Source organism: Crotalus tigris, unplaced genomic scaffold (genome assembly GCF_016545835.1).
Source record: "Crotalus tigris isolate CLP2741 ecotype Arizona unplaced genomic scaffold, ASM1654583v1 scf7180000023608.1681014, whole genome shotgun sequence".
In the NCBI taxonomy this organism is placed as follows: domain Eukaryota; kingdom Metazoa; phylum Chordata; class Lepidosauria; order Squamata; family Viperidae; genus Crotalus; species Crotalus tigris.
The window spans coordinates 451,353-463,936 of NW_024100075.1; the positions used below are offsets into that span (position 1 = coordinate 451,353).

The 12,584-nt window shown below is 41.3% G+C and overlaps 1 protein-coding gene across 1 annotated transcript in view; it reads right to left on the minus strand.

Annotated features, from left to right (window-relative positions):
* KDSR (3-ketodihydrosphingosine reductase) overlaps positions 1-3,373 on the minus strand; it is a 33,379-nt gene extending 30,006 nt beyond the window's left edge. Inside the window, exon 1 of the mRNA XM_039319697.1 lies at positions 3,051-3,373. Coding sequence (XP_039175631.1) covers positions 3,051-3,179 — 129 coding nt within the window. The 5' untranslated portion in view covers positions 3,180-3,373. The remainder of the gene's footprint in view (positions 1-3,050) is intronic.
* Between the last annotated feature and the right edge of the window lie 9,211 nt (positions 3,374-12,584).

Consider the following 12,584-nt stretch of genomic DNA (forward strand, 5'->3'; position numbering starts at 1 on the left):
TTGGTGCTCTCTGGGCTTGTTTTCTTGCAGACATTTCATTATTTGAATTAGGTAACATCATCAGTGCTGATCTAAAACCTCTGTGGGGTATCAATCCATTGTATACTGAATAGAATTTTATTAAGTAATAAACAGAAGAGGGAAACTGGTATCCCATACATCAATACAGATATATACAAGAATTCATCTGTGTATAGTTACCAAATTAAAGATAATTTTCCAAACTATCTTTTAAATAATCCAGTTCAACAACAACAACAATAAAAAAAATCCCAGGAGGGTAGATTTGCCTTAAAAAAAGGAACAAAAGGCATATATTTTGTTAGTTGGAAAAATTAAAAGGCATAAAGTTGGAATAGTTATCTCATAAGGCAACACACATTAAGCCAGATTTGCTTAATGATTCCCTTAAGAACTGCAGTGATTCACAACTGTGGCAAAAAAGGTTGTAAAAGGGGACATGACTTACTTAATAACTGCCTTGCTTAGCAATAGAAACTCTGCATTCAACTGTGGTCATAAGTTGAGGACTATCTCTATGTCAGAATGACATCCCTACGAAAAAAATTCTATAAACATTTTGTAATAATATGTAAGATTAATATAATGGACTTAAGTATTTAAAAAACTTCAAACACACACCAATTCTTGATGCCAATCTGATTTTTGTCATTCTCAGTATTTATATCTTATTATCTGTCAACCTATGCAGTTTATCAGCTGCATAACTAGCTTATCAACTAATTATTTTACATCACTGTTAACATGAATTCACTAAGTTTTCTTCTAAAGTTTGAAGCAATTCTTTGATTTTTACCTTGACCTTGACCATAATATTTTATATGATTCCTTAAGACTAAATAAGGACATTATGAATAGCATTACTTCCAATGTTCTGCTGGCTTTGACCGCTAAAATTAAGTTCAATTTCCCAAAGCAATTTCAGTTTATGCTGCTCCTACTGCTCTTACTGGCAGAGGATGGGACAATCGGGGAAAAGAGCAGTTACTTAAGATCCCATTACTATTGCAAGGCCTCACTCTCCAGAGGAGATTCTGGCTGTCTTATTCCAAACATAAAAACTGACAAAGACTGTTCTCAATTGTCTGCCTAGTAGATCTTTTTTTTAAAAAAAAAAACACAAGTTCTTTGGTGTGGGGTTGACATCTACATTACTGCATGCTTTCTTCTGCAAACTATATTCATTAGATAATTGAAAAGTATGTGTACATGTAGTTTTTGCATTATACACATATTAATATGCTGGTGAAATCGCAGATTATAAGTTGGAAATGCAAATCAGTTGTTTAATTAAAAGCATAGCCAAACCAAATGAACAAGACTCCAAGAGCAGTAGTGACTTTCAATATAAAACATGCTTGATTTTCATGAGAACTTGACTTCAGTGAATACATTATATAAAATTCTAGTAACCAAACTGAACTGAAACCTGAGAATTTCCACTTCTTCCTGCTCTTTGATTTTCTTATAAGTTTCAAATAAACAAAGAAATTAAGTACCAAGTAAGCTAAACTACAACCTGGAGAATATTACTAGAGGAACTGAGCTAAAGATTGCATTCTATCATTTAATCTCCTATGGTGAGAACAAGACTTGGCACATCCACAGCCCAAACACTATCATTTAACAGTAAACTTCTTAATAACCCAAAAGGGATTTACAACGTGCTAATACATGCCCAATATTATCCTAATTGTTTAAAAATATATAGATTTTTAACAAAATGGCCAAAATCTTGTGAATTTTGACTACCTTTAAATGTTATTTTTCTTGAGGGACATGCATGTTATTGCATACCATTACGTAATGATTTGAGAATTTGAGTATGAGTTGCTACTGCGGTTTGTTCATTCTTTGCCTTGGTTAAAAAACAACCTCTTTTAAGCAAGTGGAATTAGGGGGTTGTTTGTGGTCAAATATTTGTTATTTTAAGATAATCCTTAATACATACAAAACAAGAAAATCCAGTTGGAGTCCATCATGGGTATTGCTACTAAGAGTGTTGGTGTACATCCATGTGTAATATAAAGTGGTTTCAGATATCTATTATAAAAATATACTAAAAGAATCTCCATTAAATGTGGCAAATCAATACAATAAGTATAAAGAATAAAATGTGAGAATAGGAATTATTTCAACATGAGGTTTTTTTTGCAAAGATTTACTTCATTTATACACATTGCTGTAGCTTCTGACTTTTGTTTAGCTTATGCACATCATGTCTGAAAAACTGAAATTTTACATGGGCTTTGAAAACTTTTTCTCAAACTATTAGAAATACCTGCTCTGCTTTATATACTACATTCATATAAAGTGTACATGCAGTTTAGATATATTTTTACAGCACAAATATAAAACAAAGTCATTTGAAGTCAAACACCCACTAAATACTATGGACTTGTTTTAAGCATGTGTGACACTATATTTAAGATAACTAAGTGTTCAATATTAAAATCTATAGGGCTAAGAAATGTTTGGTTAGGATTTACAGCTTGCATTTCCTTCATAAAGAACTTCTTTAATAAAAAGCTGTTACAATTTTGAGTATTTATCAAAGAGAAACATTACAGAACATAAAAGTGGGGATTCTTGAAAGGGGGGGAAGGGGGAGAGAATCAGGAAAACTTATCAAAACAACATCAACATCCTTTTTATTTCCTAATCGATTCAAATCTTTTCTTTAAGAATGAATTTAAGGAACACTTATTGCTTTAGGCTAAAAATAACAGAGGTCATTCACACCCTTTTCGACTCATAAGTAAACCCAAACATTCCAGAAACCACTTTTGGAAGGCTGCATTTTGAAACCGATATTCACCATAGGTTTGTGGATAAGAGTTAAAATACACAGACTAGAAGCAGGCATCTAATTCACTAACACAGGCGGGAAAAGGATGGGGGAAGAGAAGCGGGAAAGGAACCAGAGGTTTAAAGTGTCTGCCAGCAGAACCGCAAATTTCATCTTTCTATCAGCCTCACTTTGCCCTCCCAAGTCCTCAACTCTGCAATAATCTTGGCTAGATTCTCACCACAACGTGAGCTCCGGACAACGACAGCGGTTTGGGATAGTTGAGCGGCAAGACAAGGTAGAGAAGCAGCAGAAAGGCCACAACGAGAGCGACCCCCGTGGCCGCCACCAGCAGAACCGCGCCCGGCATCACTGCGCCACAAATGCCACAGACTCGACTGAAGCCCTCCGCCAAAAGCGCCGGCGCCCTCCCGTCTGCGGTTCGGCTCGACTGAGCGACCCGGTCAGCCAACGAAGGCGTACCACGGCTTCTTTTTGAAGGAAACTAACCCTAGAACGAGGGGACGGGAAGAAAACTAGAGCTGCTTTCTCATTGGGAAGCAGACGGAAAGGAAGATCTGATTGGCTGCCTATGCCGAGGTCGGAGGGGGGGCATACGAACGGAGCACGATGACGTATCCGCACGACGATTGGCTGGCCTCTCGAACTTGGAGAGCAGACCGAAGGGTTGGCGCGCGGGGGTGGGAGGGAGAAGACGGCGGCAGCTGAGGGCTCGCTAGCTGTTGTTTTGACCTTGGCTCCGATTCCCGCCGGCGCCGCTGGAGGGGGAGGAAAACCGGCGACGGTGGCGTAGTCGATCTTTCACATGTAAATAGGGCGACTAAACAACACCTCGTTGTTATACTTAAAACACGATTCCTCCAGAACGGGGACCAACTCACAAATTAATATGCTCTTAGGATCGTTGCCTTAAATAACTCCAAACAGATAAGATAACCATTATTGTCATTTTTTTTATTGTGGGCACACATTAAAAATAAAATTCTGTTGCCTGCTTTCAAAAGTGTACGCGTACATAACATATAAACATGTTATATACAACATGCGTATATATCTACACCAGTGGTTCGCAACCTGTGGGTCGGGACCCCATTTGGGGTCAAATGACCATTTCATGGGGGTCGCCAAACAACGCAGTCTGCCATTTTTTCCCCTTTTCCCTAGCTGTCCTACTCCCTCTTATTGGTGGCCACACCCACTTGGGGGTCACCACAACATGGGGAACTCTTTTATGGGGTCACGGCATTAGAAAGGTTGAGAACCACTGACCTACACCCTTACATATAAATATTAATCACTGTCCATGTTGAATACATAGCGAAACTTGAGAGTTCACAAGGTTAATACTGAAATATTTGAAGAATAGCACTGAAGGATAATTTAAAAAGTCCCCATTCAGTTCCACAAGACACCTATAAATAAAAAAATGTAAAGGTTGGCAGATAGAGTCTTTTACTGAATTATTATACATTCCATTTTGTTACTTTTCAGGTATTTATAATTACTTCATATTTAGCTTGGAGTAACGAGTGAAAGACTTACTCAAGTGGGATGGATGCTTTTCTGTTATCTATCTGAAAACATAATCTGGAACTTGTCTCCTGAATACTTGCCAAAAGTCATGCTCCTCAGTTATTATATAAATTACTGTGGGTTGTCATGTTCTTGTAAACCAGGCATGTCAGAACTGCTGTGGGCCACATTGCAGCTCTGGACAGCTAGTAATATGACCCCACAAGATCATAAACTTTTAAAAGTATGTGATTTATATACATTAACTATATTATTTATTTTATATATAGACCAAGACAATTCCTCTTCATTCAATGTGGCCCAGGCAAGCCAAAATGCTGGACACACAAATCCTTCATTACTTGTTTGATGCGTGATCTTTGGACATTCCTGAAAAACAATTTAAGTAACAAGACATATTGTGATGGGCCTATGCTAGGGCTTGATGTTTGACATACCTTGTAAATTTTCCTTTCATCTTGAAGAAAAATGTAGTCTTTACATAGCAGCAGATCTAGTTTAGAAATGACCTGTTCAAATAAGAAAACACAATTTTCAAAATGTCCAGCAAATGAAAAATGTTAAGTCCTCGCAGTAATGATGAATGATGAAGACACATCTTTCCTTGAACCACTCTTTATTTCAGTTTCAGCCAAAACTCCAACAACGAGCAAAGGCACGCAGGTCTCCTTTTATACGCCCAGATCCCCGGACATAATGGCAACAAAACCCAGGTGCTTTTCCCGCCTTGCGCATGCGCGCAAGCCGGTGCCACTCAGTCTGGTCCCGGGCAGCTTCTGCAAAGCCCAGGACCATTGCAACATCCCGAACCTGCATTTGCAGGCTCAGGACACAACACCCCTCCCCCCTAGCTTGAATCAATCCTGACCTTTTTAACATTCTTCTTTGGGAAGAGTGTCATACTTCCTCACATTCAAGCTTGGAAGGAGTGCCTGAGGATGCCTCCACCCACAAGTGTCTCCCCATTGTTTTGGTGAACTGCTACACCCGAAATCATAAATAAAACAAAATAATATTATGAGTCAATGACTTTAAGGGCATTACCCCTGGAACTTGATAGCAACTTCACAAAATCTGAAAGATATTTGGGCGGGCACTTGGCCCTTTGCGACCTCCTCGGACCGGGAGAGTTTGCTTGGTCTCTTCCATTTTCTACCAGACTGGGTGAGTCAAGATGTTGCTGCCCACCTGCCTCAGGAGACCCTGGTGTTGTTGCCTGACCTACCTGCTCGCCTGCCAGGCTCAGTAGGTCAGGACTTTGCTGCCCCATGTACCTGGTCGACCTGTTCATCTGCTGGCTGGCTGAGCTCTCTGAGCTCAATCCATCATCCCTTGGAGGGGTGGTATTCCCTGGATCCACAATGGACCTTCCTTGGGAGCACTGTCCCTGGAACCCAAGGTCAGCAAGTGGAGAGTCAGGGGTGTCTACATGGCCCCAATACCCCGTGGACCCCAAGGTCATACCTGAGGTGCCAGAATCAGGAGTTGCCTCTCTGTTAGCCCCCATTCCAGCAGACTTCCTTCTGGGAGCAACTGCAGAATTTGGCCATCCCCCATGCTGTGTTGCCAGTTCTCTTGTAGGGTGTGAGTTGTGTGGATACCCTCGGTCAGTCTCCCTGTCTGGAGTATTATTGGTTGTGTATGAATAATGCGGATACCCCCGGTGTGAGTCCTTGGCTGGAGTACATATGGGTGTGTGGGCAGACCCCCTGCCCCATGACTTCCTGTTCGGAGCACTTGCGGAAACTTGAGATGGGACACCAGTGGCCTCCTCAGTGGCCAGTGACAGCTGCTGACCTTAGGATCCTCAGAATGCACTCTATAACCCTCCCCTCCCCCCCAGAGCAGAGCCAGGAGTGGAAGGGTGAAACTCCAGCCTCGCACGCAGCTGATCTATGTGCTGCCAAAGAACACAGCCGTCTTCCAAGGACACTTCATAGGACAAAGGCCCCGAGACCTTGCAGACCACAGCTGATACCCAGAGATGACCGGGCCCATAGTTCAGCTGGGCTATTTCCAGTGGATGTGCAAGGTGTGGTGCGATGTGCAAGAAGAAAGTCTGCTAACCTGTGATGCCAGTTACCATAAGTCAGTTTCTTGAGGGCATCCTTGGTAATGCGTACCATATGCTCAGCCATTCCGTTGGTGGATGGGTGGAAAGGAGCAGAAGTTGCATGGCATATCAGGTTGGCCTGCAGAAAAGCCTGGAGCTCAGGAGAGGTAAATTGAGGACCGTTATCTGAAACCAGAACATCTGGAAGGCCATGAGCTGCAAAAATTCCTCTCAACACCTGGATAGTCTTGGCAGTAGTAGTGGAGGACACAGGAACAACCTCTAGCTATTTGGAATGGCTATCAACAACAACCAGGAAGAATTGCTCCTGAAAGGGCCCAGCGTAATCTATATGACACCAAGCTGGGATGACTTCCTAATACTTTGCAAGATAAACTCAAGATTCAGGTGGATCTTAACAGACTTGAGCTTTGTGCTCTATCCAACAAGATGCAGTTCGGTAGTGAGAAAAGTAAGATCCTGCACATAGGCAGGAAAAACCAAATGCATAGGTACAGAATAGGCAGTACCTGGCTCAACAGTAGAAACTGTGAGAAAGATCTAAATGATCCTACTGGAGTACCACCTAAGCCAGCAATGTGCTGCAGCTGCCAAAAAAGCCAATGCATCCTAGGCCAGGGCTTTTCAACCTTTTCATCCATTGTACCACTTTTAGGATATGGCAACATCCGAATACCACCAGTCGCCTAGCAAGGTGTCAAAAACTTGATGACCAAAAAAAAAAAAAAGGAAAAAAGTGATAAAGTACAGGTAGTCCTCGACTTACAACAGTTCGCTTAGTGACTGTTCAAAGTTACAATGGCACTGAAAAAAGTGCCCCCCCCCAAGCCACAGCCAAGCAAGACGCCTGCCTGCCCGCCTGGCGGTGCTCTCCTCCTGTCCGAGGTTTTCATTGTTGTGAGCATTTCTGTTGAGAATTGGCAGCGGGGGTGGGGTGGGGGTGTTTGGTTTTTATTCCCCCCATCTGCTGGGTGGTTGCAGCAGGTTTTGGTCAATTCACATGACCCCGGGACACTGTGACCATCATAAATATGAATCAGTTGCCAAGCATCTGAATGTAAATCACGAGACCCTGGAGATGCTGCAACATTCCAGCTGATTGGTGCTTCTTCAGGGCTCAGCAGAAGCACAAGGATCAGCGCTGAGCTCCAGCTGGAGCCTGGCATTAATCCTGGTGCTTCCGCTGAGCCCTGACAGCCCTGCAGCTCCAGCCATCTCTCGCTCAGGCTTCTGCGGTGCTGCCACTGGTTCAGCTCATTCCCCGCCATCCTTTTCTAGGATGGTTGCGTACCACCTGCCAGGTGCCAATGTACCACAGGTGGTATCCATACCACTGGTTGAAAAGCCCTGTCCTAGGCTACATCAACAGAGGGATAGCATCAAGATCAAGAGAAGTGATGATACCACTTTATACCACACTAGTGAGGCCACACTTGAAATACTATATATAGTTCTGGTCACCCAATATAAAAAAGATGCTGAGACCTAGAAAGTGTGCAGAGAAGAGCCACAAATACGCTAAAGGGTCTGGATGCTAAATTATGATGAACATGTCAGGGAGTTAAGTATGTCTAGCCTATCAAAGAGAAGGATTAGGGGGGGACATGGTAACTGTATTCCAGTACTCCGAGGGACTGTCACAAAGAAAGGATTGATTTATTCTCCAAAGTATCAGAGGGCAGGACAAGAAGTAATGGGTGAAAGGTTATTAATGACATTTCATTTAGAAGTAAGGAGAAATTTCCTGACAGTGAGGATAAGTAATCGATAGAATAGCTTGCTTCCTGGAATTGTAGGTGCTCCATCGCTGGGAATTTGCAAAAATAGATTGGGCAACCCTTTGACTGGGATGGTATTAGGTCTTCTGCCTTGAGCAAAGGATTGGATCAGAAGATCTCCAAGGTCCCTTCCAGCCTATGATTTTATGTTCTATGCTCCTCTGACAAGAAGAATTAAAAATGAAAGTTATGGTAAATACATAATCACTAACAGATGAAAGGAAGCAAGCAAGCCAAGAAAATCATTCTGCAGTGTGTGTGTGTGAGTGTGCGCGCGTAAGCATCTGAAGAAAAAGTTCAGCCCAAAAGCACAATGTGCAACAAATGGCCATGCATAGCAGAAGCTGGATTCCAAATGCAGTCAGACAGGCAGCAAAAAGCCTTCCAAAGGTTTCCAAGCTCTTTAGTGTCTGACTCCCTTTGGGACTCAGCTTCTACTGTACCTGACCATTTGATGCATGCAGTATCATAAAATAGAAAAACACCAGAATTAAAAACCTCTAAAATGGTTCTAAGAAAGAAGACAAACTGTACAAAATATTACTAGAGCAATGAAAATAAAGTGATTAAAAAGGCCTAGGGCTGGCAAAGTACAAAGATTTTAATTATGGTTAAAAAAAACATTAATTGAGGCATGACTAACCTCTAAGGAGCTTATATTACTGACACCAGTGCCTAGAACTTTGCACTGTTTCAAACTGGATTTTAGCAGTGCCATTAGCTATTATATTCTCTATAAATTATAAAAACAAAGTAGCTCAATAGTAAAACGGTATTCCTTGTATAGCTTGGCCTTTAACCTTTAGACCCATTTAAGGCAACACCAATCAGTCTGCTTAGTAGCTGGTAACTAGGACAGATTTTTCAGGATAGGCATTATGTATAAGAAATCCACTGAATTTATTGTATAGCATTCTAAATAGAGCCCCACCTATAATGCATTTCATAATCCAGTCTTGAAATCATCAAGCATGGTATTCTCTGACAAGATTACTCATATCCTAGAAAACCTTTCATTGTACAAACTAAAATTGTAATAGGTATTTTTGACCTCCAAGACTACTTTAGTCTCCAATGACAAATCAAAAACAATCTACTCCTGAATATGAACCTACAGTGGATACAAAAAGTCTACACATCCCTGTTAAAATGTCAGAGATGTAAAAAAAATCAGACCAAGTTAAATCACTTCAGATTTGTTTCCACCTTTAATGTAACCTTTAATTAAATAATAGTCAGAACACACCTACCATCAATCAAAGTGACTGATTAAGTCCATATAAAATTCAGCTATTCAGGTAGGCTTTTTCTGACATTTATTCAGTTGCCCTTACAGCAAAAACCACAGTCTGCAATGAGCTTACAAAACATAAAAGGGACCACATTGTTGGAAGGGATCTGTTGGGAGAAAGATACAAAACAATTTCCAAGGCATTGGATATACCATGGAACACAATGAAGATAGTCATCAACAAGTGGAGGAAATATGGCACATTTATGACATAACCAAGAATTGAATGTCCCTCCAAAATTGGTGGGGAAATAAAGAAAAAAACTGGTCTGACAGGCTGTCAAGAGGCCAAAGCAACATTAAAGGAGCTGCAGGAATTTCTGGCAAGTATTGGTTTTGTACTACCCGTGATAAAGATCTCCCATATTCTTCATAGGTCTGGGCTGTGTGTTAGGGATCAAGATTGAAGCCTTTCCTTACAAAGAAAAACATCCAAATCCAGCTACATTTTGCAAAAAGCTACATCAAGTCTGACAAAACATGTGAGAAAATATGTTATGGTCTGAGGAGAACAACTTTTTGGCCATGATTCCCTAAAAGTATGATTGATGCAAAAACAACACTGTGCATCACCAAAAGTACACCATGTCCACAGTGAAGCGTGGTGGTAGCATTATCTTTTGGGGGGCTGTATTTTTTTAAGCTGGAACTGGGGCTTTAGTCAAAGTGGAGGGAATTTTGACCTGTTCCAAATATCAGTCAATTTTGGCACAAAACCTTCAAGCCTTTGCTAAAACACTTGAAGAGGAATTTCACCTTTCAACACGACAATGACCCAAAGCATACCTCCAGATCAACAAAAGCATGGCCTCACCAGAAGATCAAAGTTTTGGAATGGCCCAGCCAGAGCCTAGACTTGAATCCAATTGAAAGTCTGTGAGGAGAGCTGACTTGGGCTGGGCAGAGAAGACGCCCTCACAATCTGAAAGATTTGGAGTGTTTTTGCAAGGAAGAGTGGGCAGATTCCCAAGGCAAGATGTACCATGCTGATAGGCTCCTATCCCAAAAAATTGAAGGCTGTCATAAAATTAAAATGTGCTTCAATGAAGTATTAATTTTAAGGGGTGCACACTTATATGACCTCATTATTGTCTGTTTTTTACTGTTATTTTTTCCCCCCTAAAAGATTTCTGGGTTTTTTTAAATTGAATTGTACAGCTTATATATTAAAGGTAGGGAAAAAATTGCAATGATTTATCTGGGTCTAATTTTTTTTTTACATCTCAAAACCTGGCATTTTAACAGGGATGTGTAGACTTTTTATATCTACTGTACCCCAAGTGTGTACCAGATGCCTTCTAGATGTTGTCTATTCTGTTTCAATCTCCTAGGTGTTGTCTGATTTGTTTGATATGCTCAAAGACTATGGAAATCTGATGTTTTCCAGTGTTGTGGAAAATGCTGGAGAATATTCTGGTCGATGGCCTGCTTTGCCTCACCATCTCATTTTAAGACTAAAGCGACAACAGGATCATTGCCTCTAGCAGCCAGAAATTTTTGAAGAGCATTAAAAGAATGCATTAGATTCCATAAGTCTCAAAGGATAACTCATTTTATCAGGTTTTTGAATTGTGCCCCAATGAGACCAAATTTCATTAGAAATTGGCCTGACTATGCCAATAGAGTGATTCCCCCCCCCCTTCCCTCCTATAATCAGACCTTTTCTTTTTACATGTAAGACAAAGACCTGATCAAGGATTTGACCTGCCTGTGGACTGAGCCAATTATCCATTGAGATAACTTCATCAAGATCTTGGACTATTCAATGCAACCTCATCATGAATACAGGTAATCCTCGACTTATGACTTACAATTGAGCCCAAAATTTCTGTTGCTAAGTGAGACATTTGTTAAGTGAATTTTAGCTCGTTTTACGACTTTTCTTGCCCCAGTTAAAAGTGAATCACTGCAGTTCTTAAGTTAGTAACATGGTTGTTAAGTGAATTTGGCTTCCCCATTGACTTTGCTTGTCAGGTCTCAAAAGCTGATATCACATGTTCCTGAGATACTGCAGCCATCATAAATATGAGTCAGTTGCCAACTGTCTGAATTTTAATCAAGTGATCATGGGGATGCTGCAGTGGTCATAAGTGTGAAAAATGGTCATAAGTTACTTTTTTCAATGCCATTGTACTTTGAATGGTCAGAAAATGAACTGTTAAGTCGAGGACTATCTGTATTTAAATCCTCACGATAACTGTCCTTCAAAACCGTACCCATCTCAGCACGGATGCCATTGGGTAACAGAGAAAATGGTACACCAACAATCATCATTTGTCTGTCAGCATCAGATAGATTCTTAAAACTCACTGAATGATCAGGTTTCCTAATTTAAAAAAAGTGCCATGAACCCTAGTTCCGAGTGTAAACTGGTGCTTTACTGAATCCAGTGTACCAATGTTCCCTTGTTCTCTATACCCTGCACATCCTGGCTCTATTTCCACTCAGTCCCTCCCAAATCAAGACAATCCACATCCCTATCTTCACTCTCGGATAAAGGACTGATACCACTGATGAGGATTAATCCCGTTAAAACTTGCCCAAATTGATGACAATTACTTCATTTGAATTCCTCAGATTAGCCATAAGATATATTGTTGCCCTTGACTTTCCACTATTCAGCTTTATAGGGTGCATCTGGGTTTTAGTATTCTTCAAAGGAAAAGGTTGCTGTCTTCCAAATTACAAATGTCCAGCATTTCCTGCCTTTCCACATAAAAGGAGTTGTCCCATTCTGATTATTTCTGTGGTTCATTTTTAGCAATGGAAATGTTTGATAAGGTGCAACCTTCTGAACCATAAATAATAGCATTCAAATATGTTAGCACAGTGGTGGCAAACCTATGGCATGTGTGCCAGAGGCGGCACTCGAAGCACTCTATGGGCATGCGCGCCATGCCCCGGAGATGGCAACCATCCTCTTCAACCAGCCGCCCACTAACTTGCCGAGGTCCCACGTGGCCGGATGCATCCCAGCACCCATGCGCTTGCTGGCCTTTGTGTGTGGGGGCTGATGGTGTCAGGCAGCAGCCGCCCCGGCCCGCTTCGACTTGCCCTGCGAAATGGCACCCCCGCCCT